General features: G+C 38.2%; 1 protein-coding gene across 14 annotated transcripts in view; it reads left to right on the plus strand.

Annotated features, from left to right (window-relative positions):
* The first annotated feature begins 215 nt into the window (after nt 1-215).
* The window catches only part of LOC119655953 (sodium- and chloride-dependent transporter XTRP3), a 73,497-nt gene continuing 51,784 nt past the window's right edge, over nt 216-21,928 (plus strand). For 4 of the 14 annotated variants that reach the window (XM_038062157.1, XM_038062168.1, XM_038062169.1 and 1 more), the window contains exons 1-2: nt 216-562; nt 8,418-8,994. In XM_038062157.1, coding sequence (XP_037918085.1) covers nt 8,718-8,994 — 277 coding nt within the window. In that variant the 5' untranslated portion in view covers nt 216-562; nt 8,418-8,717. The remainder of the gene's footprint in view (nt 563-8,417; nt 8,995-21,928) is intronic. The other 10 variants (XM_038062159.1, XM_038062158.1, XM_038062161.1 and 7 more) reach the window with 10 other exon arrangements.

The following is a 21,928-nucleotide window of genomic DNA, read 5'->3' on the forward strand; positions in this document are numbered from 1 at the left end:
TAAAGCCACGCGAAAAAATTCGGTAACACCTTCTGCTCTTAGTCACTCACCGCACAAGAAGTACATCTACCATGCGTTTGTTAACTGCCACCTTCCAGCCACAATTACCGCCCCAAAAAACCCACCTAACTCAACTGCACGTCTGAGCTTTTCACGGTCGGGAAAATCGAAATGGAAATCTTTGAACCTCGCCAAGTTATTTTCCGAGAGCCGAGCGCCAGTCAGAATCAGTTCAACGCGTGAAGCTTTCCCAGTCGGTTCAAATTAAGAAGAGAATTTTGTCGTTATGTGACCTCTGCGAGTGAATAATTCAAGAACAGAGAAAATTTGTAATTTTACAGATAAAACTTTTCTGTTGAAGTAAGTCCTTATCGTATGTGAAACGGTTACGGGAAGCACGACGGAATTCCAGTTTAAACTTTCACAAAAACCGGAAATTTTGTACCAACTCAAAATATTTGTGGAATTGTGCGGATTCTCGGTTTTTCCTCTCGGCATCCTTGCGGAATTGAATTTAGTTTTTTTTCGCGTACATTCCTTTCGTTTTTACCGGAAATAGAAGGTGAATCTTCTTAAAATCGATATAATCATTAAGAAGACGAGTCTGCCAAGGAAAAGCTTATAAACGGCGGAAAACATTGGCCAACAGAATTAGCATTACGAAATAGAAAGCTACATTGTGTTGTTCGAGAAATGAATCCCCTTCCGGAGTTATTGCTAGATTTTAAAGGATATATTTCTGGTTTACATTTATAGAGCTACCTCAAACAAGCCTTGAACATTTTTGGGAATTTTCCGCTGAATTGACCCCTGACTGCCCACCCCACTTCATCTTCAAGTTGAGTTTCTATCCCGAACTTCCACCCCTAGGGTGGTTTGTTCCCGGTTATCCCTGCATGTATGTATGTACCTAGTTCGTTACACGTCCGATAGTGTGTCGGCAAGGATGTAGAGGTTTACTGCGGCGCATGTATTAGTTCAGCGAGCACATGGAATGGAATATGAGCTGTTCGGCTATTAAAGTCATAAGGACTTTAACCACAAAGGATTTCCATCCGGTTTGCCCCAATAAGTGAAATTTTTTTAAAATTGCGGACTTGAATTGGTTCTAAGGCTCCCAGCGATACGCATTCGAATTCGATAAGCATGTATGTAACAATGGACAATACTCCGCAAAATGAATTGTAACAATTAACTGCAATTCAACTAATGATTGAAAAGTGCTTCGTAAAACATGATTACAATAGGAACTTGACGTCGTCGTCGCCTGCTGAATAGCTATTAGTTACATGCACAGTCGAATGAACGTCCGTTGTGAAATGGAATTCTGATTGAAAATCGAAGTGGCAGAAATTTGTTTACTACAGCGGAATTCCTTTACCGCTCAACCTCATTCTGGAAGAACAAAATGAACATGAACTATGTTCAATTACCGTCATATACTTCTACATGGAAATAGCAGCCATTGAAAGGGACGGTTAACCATCTGAACTCTTGGTCGCTGAAATGATAGAGTTTTTATGAAATACCTTTCCAGCATCGAGTGCTCCATGTATTACTGGAAGTTGTTCTACGTTGAACGAAATCGCAGAGCCCCCTTTTGTTTCACTGAATCGTCCATATAGCCAGAGTTATTTAGTTATTGGCCGATCCATTTGCGACATCGCCATGTTGCACTGAAATGGTGGTCCCTTGTTTACACTAGACGCAAAATCGATTTGCAACTGAGTAATACGACCTTGACCCTTCTGCCGCACATTTGATACTCTACACAGCATTGAATCAAATTTACTTCTTCACATTTATTACGGACGATTTTTGGAGAGATACATTTTCTAAAACAGAATCTTACTTACTGACACAAGGATAAATATTTCTTTCTCAACTTTCCTTTGAGACCTCAATATTACAATCAGCAAATGTTCAATAGGTAATGGCTTTTGCCTTATTTGAGAACTTAAAATAAGTATTTAAATATTGTTCTGTATTTTCTCTGAGTATTTTAAAACTATATAGGCAAATCGAAAAGAATCAAAAATTTGACTGACGGTTTCGTCCAGGGCAGAGGCAATTCATCAGACGCTGCCTCACCTCTGCCCTGGGAGCAGTGTGACCGAAAGTGCCAATAGGTGGAAAGACGCTCCCTTTTATCATCGCAAAAACACGACAGATCCTAAACAACAACCTATATAAGCAAAGTAGATCATCATCACCATCAACGGCGCAACAACCGGTATCCGGTCTAGGCCTGAATACCGGTTTTGCGCCGAAGTCCACCAATTCTGTCTGGCGTTCTGACCTACGCCATCGCTCCATCTCAGGCAGGGTCTGCCTCGTCTTCTTTTTCTACCATAGATATTGTTTTATAGACTTTCCGGGCTGGATCATCCTCATCCATACGGATTAAATGCCCACCGAAATCTATTGAGCCGGATTTTATCCACAAACTGACGGTTTTGGTATCGTTCATAGATTTCGTCGTTCTGTAGACTACGGAATCGTCCATCCTCATGTAGGGTGCCAAAAATTCTTCGGAAGATTCTTCTCTCGAACGCGGTCAAGAGTTCGCAATTCTTCTTGCTAGAACCCAAGTCTCCGAGGAATACATGAGGACTGGCAAGATCATAGTCTTGTACAGTAAGAGCTTTGACCCTATGGTGAGACGTTTCGAGCGGAACAGTTTTTGTAAGCTGAAATAGGCTCTGTTGGCTGACAACAACCGTGTGTAGATTTCATGGTCGTAGCTGTTATCGGTTGTGATTTTTGACCCTAACGCTCGCCCTAATTTACGCTTGCTCGATCTGGATGAGGGCAGTTTGTACGTTTCGGGTTGTTCTTCCCATGATGTCGATATCGTCAGCATAGGCCAGTAGTTGGGTGGACTTAAAGAGGATCGTACCTCTTGCATTTACCAGCAAAGTAGATGGTAAGAAATGAAATGCATGTCACCAAGAAAAAAATAGTAAACGGTTGGCGACTGCATCTTTTCTTTGTTTATCTAAACTTGAATGCCCTAACACTTTCCCTAAAAAAATAACATAGCAAACAGATTTGCGATGTTTCTTGTCAGCATTTTGAAATGGAATAGAAGGTGCCGACAATATGTCTAGCCAAGCATCGTTATGCCTTTTAATGGCGATACTATCTGAAGTTTATTTGAATATGCAATTATCTCAAGTTGAAATTGAATAATATATATCCCCACCATAAAGTTCGAGAATATAAACTTCTTCAAATATATGGCGAGCCGGATCTTATGGTTCTTTGGGTGTTACTGAATCGTTCTGTCCAACAAAAAAATATGAAATAAAATGTCCAAACCCGTAATTTTACACTCTGAAACATAAAAAAATTCCTCGAGGCTAAACCTAGTGAGCGGGGCTCGATAGTATTATATTTTCTATTAGGTTGTTGCATATGAAATGACCGATTTGGCAATTAAGTGAAGTTAGTTGCGATTTTTCTGTATCAAACCACCACCAGTTGGCGGTGTCAGATAATGAAGTATAAATAATCCTACAATTAATCAAGGAGTCATTTCAGTTTTGATCATCGTTGTGATAACAGTGAATAAAAAGGAAAAAAGGATATTAAAGAGCCAAGAACGTATACTTTTTCTGTATGAGTTCAAACTCGGTCATAGAGCATCGGAGGCGACCAAGAACATTAACAGCGCATTTGGACCTGATACGGTAAATGCACGAACCACACGGTGGTGGTTCGAAAAATTCGGGTCAGGCGATGTAGACCTTCAAATTGAGCCACAAGGACATCCAGGACCATCGATTGATAACGACGAACTGCGTGTGCTAGGCGAACATTGCAGAGAAACTGGGCGTACACTATTCGATAGTTTCCCGGCAATTGCGAAAACTTGGAACAGTGAAAAAGCTCGACAAATGGGTTCCGCAAGCCCTTAACGAGCAAAACGTGGCGCTTCGAATGTAAATTTGCAGCTCTTTACTCTTCCGCAACAGAAGCGATTCCTTTTTACACAGAGCAGTGACATGTGATAAAAGTGGATGTTATACGACAATAGTCGCCGATCAGCACAATGGCTAGATGCTGATGAGCCACCGAAGTATATGCCGAAACAGAGCCTCCATCCGAAGAAGGTAATGGAGACTTTTTGGTGGTCTACAGCTGTAGTTATCCACTACTCTTTTTTGGCACTTGGAGAAACGATAAATGCACAGAAATACTGTGCCCAACTCGAGAAAATGCACTAAGAATTGAGTATTCAACGGCCGAGATTGGTCAACAGACATGATGTGATACTCCTTCACGACAATGCACGACTTCACGTATCCAGAACAACGGTTCAAAAGTTGAACGAATTGCAGTATGAGACTCTGCCTCAGCCACCATATTCAGCGGACCTTTCGCCAAGCGGCTACCACTTTTTTAAATATTTGAATAATTTTTTGACGGAAAAACAATTTAGGAATGAAGAGGCCATCAAAATTGGCTTCGACGAGTTTATCAACATCCGAAAATTGGACTTCTACAAAACTGGCATACATGCTCTTGTATCTCGCTGGGAGAAGTGAATTGACTGGCACCTATTTTGATCAATTAAATAAATTTTTGTAAGCCCTACTGTCGTTTCAAATTTTAGTACCAAATCGGCCATTTCATGTGCAACAACCTAATATATTTTTAATTTTAAATTCGGTAATAAACGTCGTGTATTTATACAATGATGTTTAAGACTAAATGTTTTATATCATCGGCACTTCACAAATATTTGATTTGTTCTGGATTTCAGTCCACGCTTGAGCCTCTCCGATAGAAGCTTTCGCTCAAGGTGTCCTAAGACCTTATAGTAGTAGTAGTACGAACAAAGCAGTAAAATATTCCTTTAGGTATCATAAGTTGTTGCTTTCTACCGTCTTCACAGATGAAGCAGATGACACATTTGTCCAGTTTTTGGAATTTTTCTCCTCATATCATATGCTTTGGATGCATCTATGGATAGCTATTCCAGCCGCGTTTTAAAATCTCCGCCGACGCAATAATTAAATATATATATATATCTTTGGTTCGAGTGAAATTTCGACGCCAAATAGCAAACAATAGAAATGTCAAGTTTCATGTCGCAAAGTCCGAGGATGAAGAAACTGCCTCCAGATATATCGAAGCAAAAACATATCATCCAACACTAAATCAGGATCATCACGAACCGCGGAAAAAACTATTGGACAAGAACTCCGGCTTCTAAGCATTGAAAAAGAAAAACTCTACATGCAGATAGTACCAGAAACAATGCATAAAAGAGGAAAGGTACATAGAATTTAGAAACTCTTGGCAAAAAAGAAAATCGAAAAGATTCATATAAATGACGATTTCTGCAGATTAAAAAATAATCTTAAGTAAGTCAGTAAAAACGCAACAAAGTCATCTGACAGGAGACGTGAAAAAGATTAAAGTCACGTGGCTCCAACACTTTAAATACGATGGTACAAATCAGCCAATCCGAAATAGCAGATACCGTAGTGGTGCCGTTTACACCACTTCATCACCCACACTGAGGACACACATCAAGCATCTCGTAAAAATATTTCGGTCTAAAAACCCTGGTTATGGACTGCATAATTAGCAAGGAACTGCAGCTGTGACATCGAAGCTTCAAGAATCTTGCAAAAAAGCTGAAGGGACGAATCAAAAGTCTAATATGCACATATGTCCTATTTTTAAAAAAGACGGTAGACTCTGATGTGAAAAGTATAAATGAATTTCGTAGCCTTTCACATGAAATTTAATTGGTGATTACCACCGAACTTTCTGCGCGAAAGTCAAGGTTTCACTACATTTTCTGGGTGAAGCAAATACTTGAAAAGTAGTGAGGGTATAGCGTTGATGAACACAAAATATTAGTGGACTTCAATCCGGCGTACGACAGTATAGACCAATTTGTACTGTATAAAATACTGCCCGAATTGGGTGTTCCGGTTCAAAATAATTAGGTTGTTCAAAATGACAATGAGTCAGTAGACCGCTCAAGTAGTGTCTAGTGTTTTGAAAGAGAAGCCCTCAGGCAAAGTTTAGGTACAGCGAGGTTAAGTGGCCGAAAGGAAGTGGTCCACTTATTTCAAGTGCCCATTTTCGGAAACTACTGTTCAAATGCAACGATAGGTGATTATTAATCAGAATTGCAATTCGCAACTCGCAGACGTCGAGGATTTGAGAAGGCTTCTTTTTCTGTAATAAAACGGTTGAAAATTCCTAAATCCTTTGAAGTGTGCAACGATTTGGAGATCACGTCCGGAATTATGCTTATCATGATACAAAAAAATATAGGTTGGCCCTACATAAGCGCTGACCTGACACATCTTAACCCATTACTCTGTATCCAGTATAACCAAAACATTAAAAGCCAGCTAGGGCCTATCTAGACTTTTCCAGACAGACCCAATGATGACTAAGTAAATCTAGTTAAAGTTAGGTCAGTTTCTAGGAACAAATTCCAGCTGGGATCATATTCCCAAAAACAGTGAACAATGTTCTGTGCTAGTTTAATGATGTTTTGGGGTGGTGGATCATTATAAGACTTGGTAGTCATAGAATGATTTTTAATAAGTTCTGAGTTGATCGACTTCCTGTTGCACATTTGGCTTTTCTCAGTCGAACTTTCCATCTGCAATTTTGATTCTATATTCGCATTGCTGTTTGTTTACCTGCTACCATCGATGAGCAATCGTCAAGATGCGGGAATATTGTATTGGTATGTATCGCCAATTTATGGAAGCAAACCGTGATATCTGATAGAACGATTTAACAAGGTTTTTGTTGCCTACGAAATACTTAAAACCACAATTTTGGAATTAGATTTCTACTAGGTGTAATACGAATTGCTGCGTCAGTGTAGTTTTTTTGATTGGCGTTGTATTTATTAAAATTAGCAAACTCTTTCCAGTTTTTCTCTACTCATGTCATATCTAAGATATTTGCTTATATTAATCGGTAAAGATTAGAAATTAAAACCTAATTTTCAGAGTACTCTGAAAGTAGAAGACATCCTTCAGTAGATTTGTTTATCACTTCAGGTAATAATGAACAAAGCAAATATGATTGCACTGACCAAGGATGTAATTGCTAGAAAGACTCTATTCGCTGATTTACAAATTGTGTGAGCCACTTGACTCTAAAAGCACCTTGCCCTCCCCATCTATTAAAAATATTGTCTCTCCTACCAAAGCCGGAAACAGATATGCTATTATCCAATGTAAAAAAGACAATTCAGTCATCTTGTCTCTTGATTAGGGCTAACCTTCACGAAATGGAGCAGTTATATGTATGTATAATATGCATTGCCGACGATCGATCAAACATATTTCCATCCCAAACGATGTCGGTCACCGAAGTCACGACCAAGGCACTGCGTAGTAGCCTCCTATTTCTAAAGTACTCTTAATAAAATTGAGTATAAAATATCCCTATGGTTGGCGTTCTTAAAACTCCACGAAAGTGTCGCGCATTTCAAGAGTTTCATATCCGTCAGTAAAGTGTGTGTAATTCTCAAAGCCCATCAACTAAACGTCTCCATTCTGTTACATAAAATCCTTCCTATTGCGCTCCTGAAACTTTCGCCGAGAAATGGAATGTGTATTTTGTTCGGGGGTTATATAACATCGACTTAGTTTCAAACAAATATCTCGAACAAGGATATTTGGCTGGTTGTGATTTAAGCATATGATTTTAATCAATAAAATATTACATAGAAGCTTAGGAAAGAATATTGCGTCGTAAAGGGAGCAGCCACCCGCTTGACAGCATAAATTATGAAAATACTTTTAATGGAAGGGTTAGCTCGTCGATATGAAATAATGGAAAAACGTTGCATAATCTTCACTTCGCCCATGGACCAATGAGTCTTCCAAGACAAAATAATTCGCTTTTACTCAAGTCGTTGTTCCTCGGCCATCTGCCAAAGGTTGACCTTGCCGACTCGAAGTAAAATCGAATTACAGATCCCCGAAATGGAACAATGTTGTGGAGCATCACACTATATTCGGCAAAGTAAAAGCCAATTCCCTGGAACTTTCCATCCTTGTTGGGAAAATTCGATTCCTGCTTGCTATTGATTAATATTCAATCATTTGGAGAAAGGTAGGAGTAAACATTCAAGGATACAATCGATGAAACTTCCATTGAGTTGAGCACGCCATATTTCAAATCCTACTAAAATCTAATCAAAGTTATATCATCCGGGGAAAAGTATTAATATATTGTGGCATATTTGATTTGTGCCGCCAAGTAATTGTCCTTACAAAATTGTATCAACACTCTACCTTTTATTTGGAAACATAATTAAGTTAGCTCTGTTATGGACTAGAGTATCATCTGAATGGTATTTTTCTTATTTTCGCTTCTATGAATTCTTTACTTTTCTATATAATGGGAATAAACACTCTCAGGAATATAGCGAATGAATGCTAAATCTGTTGGCCATAGTGTGACTAGTTGTAACTATGAAGGATTCGCATTTTTTTAAAGACCTCTAAATCACAAGTAGATGAGATACTTCGGTTCTTAAAAATAACTGCGAGAAATTGTGCCTGCGAATAAAATTTCATTAGAAAAACACTGACACTGTGAAACTAAATGAAATTAAAATCCAAAAAGAGATAATTATAATATATGCGCGTGATATTATTGAATAAATATAGTATTATTAATTTAATCCACTGTGTGCACGTTTATAAGAAAATTTCAACATGGCGGCCACTAAAATTATCGATGCACCAGGTCCTCGTAATGGACATGAAATGGCACCATTGAACACACGAGCACGTGGAGACGGAACACATGGTGTAACAATTGTTTTAACCGCACCATCGCGAAACTCAGTCGGTTCGGGAGATGGCGCCGCAGGTGATCCAGATCGTGCAGCATGGTCTGGCAAAATGCAATTCTTCCTCAGCATAATTGGATATTCAGTGGGATTGGGCAACATATGGCGTTTTCCATATCTGTGTCAACAAAATGGAGGAGGTAAGGTTTTGTTAAGTATTTTGAATACCAATGTTATAGCTGTGCGTAGGAACAATAAGGGCGTTAAATATATAAGAACACTACCAGTCCACCAAGCGGGATAAAAATTGTAATTATGAAAAGGATATAGAATATAGGGAACTAAACGTGATGACTACTCGAAAATTCAGCAATCGCAAAGCATACACAGAAATTATTACCCAGAACACATATGTCGCAATCAATTACATGTAATATATATAAGTACCCTTCGGAAGCAATGTTAAGTACTGGTAGTTGACCAGCCCAAAAACAGGATTTCCAGTAAATGTTCAAAATGTGGATGAATTTTATTTATTAAATTTGTATGTATTGAGATCTAGATTTCATAAAAAAATAAGATGGCATAATATGCTGAGTTAGGGTGTAGTGAATTCACACGAAATAAATAGGTGTGATCTCCTATGACTTTATTAATAATAACACAATTCTATTTAAAACTTTTCATTATCATCCCCTATATTATGCTCTAGATTGTGTTCCAGTAAACTTCAAAAATATAGTATCATATTATACATTATAATTTGATTTGAAAACGAATCAATATGAGATGCATTTTGATGCCGAAATTTCACATATAGGCACCTTCATAATTTTTCTTTGATTTTTTGGATCTGTAGTTACTAAGATTGTGTCCTGCCTCACTTCAAATTTGTCCTTTTGAACGAAAGTTAAGTTTTCAGCAGATGTTAAATCTCAGACCTGTTTCCTAAAGTAATAGTCGAGAATAGTAGTTCCATTTATATGGGGACCCCGTAAATTCCACACATTTTATGTATGGGATTTCGCAGTCTGCATATGTCCAATAAATTCCAAATATGTCTAGCCGTTTCGGAGAAAAAGGCAAATCGATCACAGATGTCCTCATCTCGGATGTGATGATGGCGTATTATATCAGTGATCCAACGGAACATTTTTGTTTCCATTACGTATTACCAGCCAGCGTTCGTTATCTTTTACAGTCGGCACGCACTAAGAACCGGACGACAATACAGTAAATTTTGAATTTGAGATGTTTGTTGGTTCATAGACCACAAAGAATTTTGGCATAAAAACAGAAAATATTTTTTTTTAAATTTTTTCCAGACTACCCAGTTACCCTAATAAAATAGCCCACCCAAACTTCATGGTCATTTATTTTTTACTATGACTTTTACTATTATTCTGTACTTGGCAATATCAAATATTTTGTTATAATAATATTATCTAAACCAAATGTTTGTAATGAAAAGCATAGTCCAAGAAATGTAGAATCCAGTAGATTAGCTCAACTTTATTTTTATATATGCTATCTCGTCGCCTTTATATATTGTTGTTGTGTTGTTTTTTACGTCAAGATAACCTAAATCTCGCGTCTTCTTTGGATAAAACGTTAGTAAGTTACTTGCTGCGACTCGCATGCATTTCAAGATCCATTTACAAAAATTATTTGCTCTTGAAAGTCCTATATCGGTGATAATCAAGTTCATACGCTTCACACTCGAAGTTCAACATTATTAGCAAGTGTGCAGAAATTAACCTTAAACAGAAACCAACAAGTCGGAATACCGGAAGCTAGGCGTTCCGGGTATAAGGGTTTTCTGTTCTTCTTATATGAGGGACTTCCTATGCACGGTTTTCAATTAATAAAAAGCTAAGAATACAAATGTTCCTTCACATATTTTCAAACTCCAAAATATACTTATGTATATATTAAAGATAACAATATTCTGCTCGTCCTAAACAAAAAAACATTGCCTATTAGCGCATACTGATGCATGCATATGTAGGAATCCATCTAAATATTTCCGCTTTACTTCGCGCGTAAAATCATACATAGATGTTTGTAAATTGAATATCGATGGCACTAACATACGTACACATCAATCTTAATTAAGGGGGTCTTCCTATTTGATGGTTTCCAGAAATCGAAACCACACCTTTTCAACTGATGCGAAGCACAACTAAATTTCTCTACACCCGATTGTGATGAAATTTTTACACATTATTCTACACATTCTGTCCAATCCATCCATCTTGATTACGTATTTCTGTTAACCATTTCTTCTGTTTATTCTGGCTTTTCAATGGAAAGAGACACGATTTTTGGAGATTTTTCTTTACAGCTCCACCATTTTAATACAGAATAAGAAAATGTTTAAAGTTTGGTTTCAGATTACTACGAATGGAGATGTGCTTCCAACCAGCGCAAAAAAACAAACAAACGCAGACGATTATCAAATTCATTAATGAAAAATGTATGATAATTCAAGACTCCAGTAATAACTTATACATATAAAAATTGAAAATATTACACTTTTTTATTGCCAAACAAAAATTCTAAAAAAGGTTGAAATATCGAGCGCGAAATAGGAAAACTGGACACTACCCGCAAATTTCATTAGCATATACATATACATATGTAGGTCTTGAGTAATTGATACTCATATACAAATAACTAAAAAAACTAAAAGAGGAAAACTAAAATTTTCTCAGTCGCCTTGCCGTTCATATGTATTGTGTTCATTTTATATATTCTGTGTGCAATGTAAGTGCAATGAATTCACAAGAAATACCAGTTTGACCTTTTATAGCTTTGTTAATAATTATTGGATTTCCTCCAAACTTCCCAGAATTATACCCTATTATATTACTTATATTGACATATTTATTTTCTACTTCTAAGATGAACTTAAGTCAATGGTAATCCATCATTACTAACTTCATTTGCGTAGATATCAGGACGGGATCTGTTTGAAGGCCTCGTAGAGATGCACCTACTGTAATTGTAATTTTTTAGATTGCTTATTTGAATAGGTTTTAAGAACGAAAAACCTGTTTCACTTACAGGAGCTCACAATTTGAGCCCTCATTCCCCTATGTTACACTCAATATCAAAACTAGGATTAGTTTCAGAAAATAATAATCGAGTCCTTTCATTTGATATCCAACTATCGCCAAATCACATGTATGGGGAATCCTCCATAAACTCAACAGAAAATGGCGCCACTTGCTATACGTAAAATGATTCAGAGGCTACACGATTTCACCGAATTTCGTGGCGATAGGCTCAGCCGTTTCCGAGTAAGTCGGGTATGACAGACAGTCATTGAATCGATTTTAATAAGGTTTTATTTCACACAAAACTAGTATTTTACTCATATGTAAATTACTCTCGTTAATTATCTTATTTCTATGACTTCAGATGCTATAACTGCTACTAATACTATAACTTTGATACTAATAATAGCATTTACACGAGACATTGCAGTATAAGGTACTCCTTGGATGAACGTAAAGTGGGTTTTCCCGTCAATTTCAAGAAGCTGGTATACACACGAATATATTACAAGAAAATAAATTTACATTTACTTTTTGCATATATGGGAGGGTTTTGTTTTACACAAATTCGGACAGTCTTCAAAGAACATGTTCGATTTGAGTTCATCGCCGAACCTGGTGACCAAGAGTCAATGGGGGTAAAGTTGGCGACATTAGTAACACCACGCGGCACTGCGGAGAGCCAGTTCTCACCGAAGCACACTTATTAACCGTCCGATGGGGAATAAATTGTAGAGGGTTTGCCGGTGACGGAAGCAGAAGGATATTAGGGTGGCTTTTGTAGATTATCGGTGGATTACCACTGAAAGTGCCTGCCATGCCATAATGCCGGCCATAATTTTGCGCTGTTATTGAAGATACATGGTTTATCAAACAATTGTCTCATCTTCCTACATTTTATAGTGGGAACAGTAAAACGCAAATCGACTATATTCTCATAAGACAGCCGTTCCTTATGAGACTATCGCACCTCAGCATCGGCCGTTGATTGCCGTCCTGTGAATTAAGCCACCGATACAACAGCGCAATTTCGTGAGAAGATGGAAGAAATTATCTCACTTATGCGATTATCAATCATTACGAATGTGGAAGAATCGTGAAACCAAATGAAAGACATGATCCACAAAGCGGCCTCTGCGACCCTTGGGGTCACCCAGCCAGGTAAGTGGTATATCAGCCGAGATACTTGGCTTTGGAATGACGATATTGAAATGAAGGTCCGTGAAAAGAAACACCTCTACCACAAATTTCTCAACGATAAAACACTGACCAATTGGCAAACTTATAAGAATGCCAACCTGGAAGCAAAGAAAGCAGTCGCTGTCAGCCGAGCGAATGAAATCGGGGAAATCCACAGGACCTGACGGCATCAAATCTGAGCTCTGGAAAGCAAAGAGCTGGGACCCAACACTGTGGCTCAGTGAATCGGGTTATTCAGGAAGGACGAACACCATCTGAATGGGAAGAAAATACCACTGTTCCAATATGGAAAAAGAAAGGTAGTCCAGCAGAATGTTCAAATTACTTTCCCATACCATGAAACTTTTTGAACACATTTTTAACAACCGTATTCGCAAAATCGTTGAAATAACCGTGAATCTAGCCGGATTTGTCAAGAACTGTGTAACTACTAACGCAATACACGCTGCGCGGTTACTCATGGAAAAACATCGTGAGAAGCATTGCTGTCGCGTTTGACCGTGTGCCACACGAACTCATCTGGTATGTTTTACGACTACACTTAATGCCAGAAGAACTCGTTCGCTGGGTTCAATTGCTCTACCAAGATTCGAAAATTAAAATTCGAAGTATGGCGGGTGTATCAAAACCGCTTCGTGTCTCTGTTAGTGTTCATCGAAGAAGCGCCCTCTCACCACTCCTCTTTGTTCTTGTTATGGATACGTGGTATCCAACGTCCAGCGCCCTACACACTGCTTTATGCAGATTATGTTTTCCTATCATCTAATAGCAAAAATGATCTCCAACAACTTGCCCAAAAATTGAATGATCGCCTCATGCAACAGGGTCTCAGATTGAATTGAAACAAAACTCAATTTTTGACGAACGATCCCCATGAAACAGGCACAATTACTGTCAGCGGCAGTGATCTGGCCAAAACAGAGCGATTTAAATACCTCGGGTCAACGCTATCAGCCAATGAAGAACTGCGTTATGAAATTGCTTCACGCATTAACGCAACTGGTGTTCTTTGTAAATGACGTATCAACGAACGTTTCAAATCGAAAATTTACCGCAATGTCGTCCTTCCTGTCGCTCTCTATGGTGAACATGGAGTTTATCGAGTTGTTTATAGCTCGTCGAATCTTCTCTTCAGTCTTCTTTTTCTTCAGGCTCTGTTCAGTTCACAAGCGGGGTCGGCTTGATAAACCATGCTATTGGTCGACGATAAACCATGCTGTTGGTCGACCGAAGCAAGTTGCACTCTTCACTGCGGAGATTACTTGCCTTGTTTGTAAAAAGGACACGGTTCAGGACCCCGCAGCCACAAGACCGATTATTTACTTGCCAGAAAGAGTGAATGCGCACCTCGAGACCATTCTTTCTAAAAAACAGGATGGTTGCCGAGTTAGATCAAGGGATTACAAGTAACTTGTTATCGACTCATTAGTTGTAAGACAGACAACTAGAGGCCAAAAAAAGCCTCCTTTGTTGCTGCATCGATTCCGTATACATAGGTAATCATTGTCCTACGTCTGTATCACACTGACCTGAAGCTAATAAAGTTTTTGATGATAATTATGGAAGAGTGGCATCCAACCTTGTCAGCACGCAAATCTGAGTGTACCATCGCTTCAGACCCTCATCCGCATACGGAGAAGCATTTTCCAAGGAGACTCATTGAGCTCGCTTTAGTTTTCATGATTACTAAATATAGCCTACGTATTAAGAGCTGACACCCTTGATATTCCTAGATGACCTAAAGTAGTAAGTTGCTATTGTTAGATCATCTTTAAGATATTATCAGCGTTCTAAAAGATCTATTGGGCCTCTTTACCAATTATAGTATATGTTTATCATTTAAGCCTATAACCGACCGGAACTTTATTATGTTCCATACTCCCAGGTATTTCCAGGTAATAATACAGTGATCAGTGAGTATTCCTACTATGATCCGGAGATCCCTACAGTTCCCTCAGCAGTTTCTCTTCGTTTTTAGTGTAGTAACCACGAACGTATGTCCGACTCCACAGAGTGGCTCCGGCAGGTGCGGCGGCGTCGCTGTTCCTTTTCTGGATAGCTCATTTGCTTCTTTATTGCCTTCTACGCCATTGTGGCCTGCAGCCCAGAGAATCCAGACCTTACTGAACGTACGTACGTACGTACAAATTTCAAATGCATCACCCAAATTCTGCCCTCCACGGCATAAATTTGTCTCGTGACACTCGGTTTAATCCATGCAACAGTACAACATTTTGAAAACGTGTGAGATGTTGCGCTGCATTTTCGACGGTCGATCCAAAATGATTGGCACTTGTTGCTATTATTCAACTCCAATAATTTGTATGTGTGTCTGGATGCACTTACTCCATTCAATTTAGTATGACAGAGACTTTCAATGTCTTACAATGCAAGAAATTTATGCAACCATATTCCTCTTCAGATATTTAGGTAGAATAGTTGTCGAGAAGGAGCCTTGACGTAGCTGACTCTTTCCGGATCCCCGCACTCCTCCACTTTGCAACCATTGCTTCAAGAAGTACTAATCGAGACCTTTCATTTGATACCCCACGTGACTATATTCCGTGGAAAAAAATATTAAAACTCCCCTTTTGGGTGTATGGGGACCGTGAGTTTTTATTTTTTTTAAAGATTGTTGATTATATTCCTGGAAATGTTTATATAAAGCAACATTCAAGAAAAGCGGTAGTGCTTCGAACAGAAGGAATATATTCCACACAAAAACTACAGTTTCTATATTGGGTATTCGGAGTGTTCTAACAGAGTTATCTTAATCGCTGCATGCAAAAGGATTCACCGATCCCATCTTCCTACCAAATGTCGTATCAATAGGAATAACTATTTCTGAAATAATAGATGTGACAGACAGAAAGTAAACCGATTTTAGTAAGGTGTGTAAAACAAAACCTTAAAAAGGGCCTTCCAAAATAAAAAAATTGAATTGAATTGAAATGGGCATTTGCAATGGAAAAATATATCCTGTTGTCGGAAAAATCAGAGTGTTTTATTTCTTTATCAAATAGATTCAGCGATGCGGAGAACTATAATCTGCCCAAGCCTCGGAAAAGATAGACACGGAGGAGTTAAAATGCCAATACATAAAGGGATATTTCTCTCTCACAAAACCAGATTGGCCTGGTCTTGTTTAGCTATGAGTCTACTGAGGTAACTACTACTAATAATAGATAATAAAGCCAACAGTAGGCAACGTGTGTAAATTAAATCATCTTCTATATGTAGATGATTTAAAACTATATGATGCAACCAAAAATAAACTGGAACCTCTTCTGGAGCTAGTTGGAACATTCCCTAGTGACTTACAAATACCTTTTGGCTAGATAAATGCCCAAGAAATGTAAACTGAGTAGCACAAACATTTAGTAATGCTGCAAAATAACGACAGTCATAAAGCGAAGATGAAAGACAAAATCACCGGTAAACTCGAATCGGATATTAAAATAAATGAGCTCAATGGGAGAAACCAAATACAGGTAATTTATTCTTACGCTATATCAGCATTGTCTATCGCATAGGCATTATCCATTAGAAATAAAATGACCTCGAGGACTTTCAAAAGAAAATTTGTACTTTAATGACGACGGTGAGGTCTGATTGATATAAGCAAAATGCATGGCAAGGTCATAATGAAAATGGAAAGGTACTTCCAGCAAAGCAGAAATATCGGAGATTCAAGAAACAATTGTAGATGCAGATAAGAAACTTACTTATGCTAAAAGATGAAATTCCAATGGAGAGACAACCACTAACCAGGAAAAGAAAGAAATATGGGAATGAAATCTATCTCTAAAACCCTAAATTGCCTGAAATATGTAATAAAGAATTGTCAAGCTTCTCCTGGCATTTGCCGGGGATGTAGCTCACCTGGCCAAATATTGGGCCACATCGTACATGCATTACAATCACGTCCGGGGCTTTTCCTGAACGACTACCTCAAGAGACACAATGATGTCTCGACAATAACACATCTCCAACTTGTTCGACAATATAAGTTTGTAAATACAGCTATTAGTTACTATCAATACAATCCTATAATTGATGTTGCTACACCTCATTATATCATAACAACATAGAGCGAAAATACGCAGAGAAGAAAGTATAAGACACTGGCTCGGGGAATCAAGGAAATTTGGATCTGCCAGAGGATGGTTCTAATCCACATAATATTGTCAGCTGCAAATATTGTACCTCAATTGCAGGTATTGTACCTCAATTTCTCACGGTTTCCCTGAATGTCCTGGGACACTCGCACAGTCTGGTTTAAAACAAGCAGGAGCGCACCATTCAGCAAACGTGCTCGATGTTGTTGGAAATGCTCCTCGCTCTGCTGACCGACATCATACCCAAAGTCTTTTTTAACTAAGTAGGATCATTTGATCCTAACTACTTAGCACTTCGCACTAGTATTAGATAAAGTTTGGCATCTGCCGAAATTGTGACAAATCGAAAATAAAAATGTAACGAAAAGTAATTGTGGACCCCGGAGAAAAACTAACAAAACCAATCGAAACTCAAAAATTTCAATGATTATACACTGGATGCTAAATGAACATTGTCATATACTATTTATTCTACTATCGCAGAATGACCAGCGGGTTACTCGCGCGAAAACTGTTTGGTATAGCACATTGAAAGGCTCTGGTGACATTTGCTTGCCCTCTCAATTTGGCCATATGAATCTGAATTTGGAAAGAGAGGCCAGTAGAGTTGGACTGAATATAAACATCAACAAAACCAAGGTTCTCAGTCTGACGGCTCGTCGCACGCTTCCTATCTGCATCAATGGGCACAGCATTGAAGGCGTCGATCAATTTGTATATCTAGGAAGCGTGGTTTCTGTCGAGACGGTGGCACCGAACTGAATATCGCCCGACGCATTAATAGCGATCGAAGAAATGCAATTATCTCAGCATCAAAATTAAGTTGAGACTGTTCAGTATTTGTTTACTTTCTGTCCTACTATATCAGAATAAGACAGTTGACCATCGCTGTCATTCGAAAGCTCCAAACCTTCGTGCTACTTATCATCGGAATACGCTGCTCTGACGCTATTTCAAACAGAAAATTTGGTCGGCACAAAGGCCTGTCAGCCATGGCCGATATCATTGAAATGCAGAGGTGGCAGCTTAAGTGCATTTCAGCTAACTGGAAATGATGGCGCGTAGATGTTTTGACAGTATATCAACTTCGAAAGTTCGAATTGCTGGTGCATTACACAGACTTCTCGCCGGCTATCAAAAAGTTATACACCATATTCGAATTCACGCTTGGCATATTTTCTGCTCAATTACTTTTCTTGCAATAAAAACGCTTTCAAAATCGATCGTTCCGTGCCGGCAATTCAGGATTTTGTCATTCTGATTTCACAGTTTTGTATGCGCACGTTTTTCAATATTCCTTCATATACTGCTGTACTCCAACATTATGTACATATTAAGGACATAAACATTGTGCTCATCCTAAACAAATAAACCTTGTCTATTACCGCATACTAATGATGATTGTGTCCGAAGAGCTGAGTGGTTAGAGCACAAGGCTGTCGTACGGAAGGTGGCGGGGCGGTTCAAATCTCACTGTTGGCAGTGGAATTTGGATCGTGATTTGATGTTGGATATCAGTCGACTCAGCTGTGGATGAATATCTGAGTGAAATCAGGGTAATAATCTCGGGCGAGCGCAATGCTGACCACATTGTCTCCTACAGGGTAGTGTAATCCTGTAGTGTACCGTTACGGTCTTGAATAAAGTGCTCTAACACATTCCACATGATCCAATATGGATTGTTGTTGCGCCAACGATTATTATTATTGTAATTGTAATTTCCGACTAATTCCCTACAAAAAAGCGTGGATTGAATATCAGTGGTGCTAGCGTACAACATTTCCATCTTAGATGAGCAAATAAGTAAAAAAGCTTGAAAAAAGAAAACTAAAGTGTTCCCATGCATTTCGTCCTCATATGTGCCTACTTTATATGCCGATGACAGCATACTCATCTTAGAGTGCAATCAAATCACATGAAATACAAAACTTTGACCTTCTGCAATTTTGTTAATAAAAATTGGATTTCCTTCAAACTTTTCAAAGTTATGTCCTATATTATCACTTGTACTGGCGTTCTTCTAGAATGAACTTAAGGGGGGTTTCGAGTAACTTTTTAAGATGTGGTAATATGCTATTGTTAAGTTTATTCCGATTTTAGATTTTTCGGTTGGATGGTTTCTGGGAACGGGACCTGTTACACTTTTTGGAGCTCTCACTCCATAATTTGTCACCCAGAGTCGAAAAATGGATCACGTTTAAAAGTACTAATCGAGCCCATTCAGGGGGTTGATTTTTTCAAATTTTTGGGTTGAGCAGTTTCCGAAAGTCACTGCTGTCTCATTTTAAGTGTGCAATTTTCGTCAAAACCAATATCAGTTTCGGATACTCCACATGACCATATTCGATAAAGAAAAATTATTTACATCCCGTTCCCGTTCCCATCCGTTTTGGAGAAAAGCGTGTGCAACAGTGAATCGATTTTAACATGGTTTTGTTTTACATAAAATTTTAAAAAGGAGATGTTGGAAGCTGTGCAAGTTCTCAATAGACACCCCGCGTTAGAAAATGACTATATGTTCTTTTACGCCGAAATAATTTCACCTGTCAAATTACCATATCCGTTAAAGAAATCAATTCGGAACGCTCATTTGTTAATTATGATGGTTTAAAAATTGAATTCGCACTAGGGGAAGAGGGAGCAATTGGAATCTTATCTATGTGAAGGTATCCGGTTTTGTGTTTGTTACATGTTCCTTTCCAAGTAATCAATCAAGTTTAGTTGGAAATTGATGCTGGAATGGACAATCCTTCAAGTTACTTCACGTTTCGGCAGTCATGGTAACAAGCTATATATCATAGCAAATTCTGACATTTTTACCTGAACGGTAATAAAACGTACGTTTCTGAAAGATTCACAGACCGCTAAAAAAGGATTTGTACATTCGGATCAGTTTTTTTTTTTGTGAGAGTTTTGTTAGATAGAAGAACCATAGAAGTGATTTCCGTGAAAATAAGGGAGTCTATTACCGGAATACAAATCAATCATAAGAATATTATTGAGACTAGAACGAATCTCATTCTTCCTTGGCCGTTGCGTTTCGCAAATACATACATGTCTGCTTAATTTGCTCAAAGCCAACATTTGTCATTCCCCTTCGGGCAAGTATTTCAGTTAGCTTCAATATATCAACACTTCTACTCCCCCTTTTACAAATTTAGAACGAACTTTCCACAAATTTACGTGCTCGTGAAAATGAAAAAAACGCCTACCGCCAGCTAATTTAGACTCAGCTAATGCACGGCAAACACTTCATATGTCGTTTACAGTTCGTTTACAACATAATACCAGAGTATGCGCCTCATACTTTATTGAACAATTTAAGCTGATTTTTATCAAAACTCTTCACAGCGTAAATGATCAGGTAGCAGCACTCGCTTAATTGTTTTGCCGTAATTTCAAGTTCTGATCGATTAAACCCGGTGAGAACTGGATTCATTCAGGATTGCAAATACATGAATACTTGCAGCCGATTAACCCTATCTCATAACAATAAACAATTCCATATAAAAAAGTGAACGTTTGCAAAATTTGTCATAATACTTTCTGTAATTTCCGCTTAATTTGTTTAATTTTTTACTCGACGTGTATATTGATGTTTGTAAATACGTACCAATCGTGCACAAAGTTTACAGCATGATATTAACAAACTTTGTTGGATGCGCATACATTTTATTAGGGAAATTCCACTGCCAACACTCCTAGTCACGTGCGTTGGCTATAAATTTATAGCAATTTGCTTCCCTCTGCGCTCAGCTGTAGGACTCTAAAGAATGTTTGGAGTGCATTCAAATACGATAAAATCTCTCAACCCATTAGGTGGAGAGAATCGTTTTACCCCGGCGTACATATGTGCAGTGCAGCAAGTTCAACTCCTATTTATAAATTGCTTTCGAATGCAACAAAAATATGAATCAAAGCGCCAATATGTGCCGGCAGTAGTCCAGATTTTAGAATCGATTCATGCAAACTCTTATGAAAGCTTTGGCAAACGGCTTTCATGGAGGAACAACTACCGTCACATCCAAATGAACATTTCATGGTAAATAGTTCATCTATTCCTGATCGAGGCTCATATTTACGATGTGGCATTGATATGGTACGTGCGGAGTGACGCAAAATTTGAAAATGCCAATCGTAACGATTCGAGCTATCAACAACTTTATTATTTATTACTGTTTGCATAAATATTCCAAAAAAACCTCGTAATCTATATATGTTATATAATATCCAAGAAAACCTGAAGCATGTGGATGTTCTTTTGAAATAGAGAAAATTCATTCGCTTTATTTCCGCTGGTCAGGAGCAAGTTAAATCGGATAAGATTTTCACTTTTTTGACGTTTTTGTAGAAGATTACTGTCAGATTGTGATGATTCAACGTAGTTCGGCCGGAATTCCTATCCTCAGCTAAAATGGAACTTCCCAATCTCAGAAAAAATATTTAGCAGTCTAATAGACAATTTCTATAATTTGAAAAACATTACAAGATATCTTTCTCAGAAATTAAATGAATTGCGTTCAATTTTGATCTGAACCAAATTAAGTATAATAGATGAAAAATTATTTGTGTGATCTCTCGCAAAGATTATGGCAATAAGCCTCACACATGTTGTCGAACAAAAAAAAATTCGTATCTTTCTGAATCCTCTTGTACACACACAGTATCAACAACTAGTCAGACTGGAAAACAACCTATAGAAATCTAGAAGAAAGCTAGGTTTGGGCTAGCGCTGGCTAGAGCAAGCTAAGTAGTCT

This window comes from Hermetia illucens, chromosome 4 (genome assembly GCF_905115235.1).
Source record: "Hermetia illucens chromosome 4, iHerIll2.2.curated.20191125, whole genome shotgun sequence".
Taxonomy (NCBI): domain Eukaryota; kingdom Metazoa; phylum Arthropoda; class Insecta; order Diptera; family Stratiomyidae; genus Hermetia; species Hermetia illucens.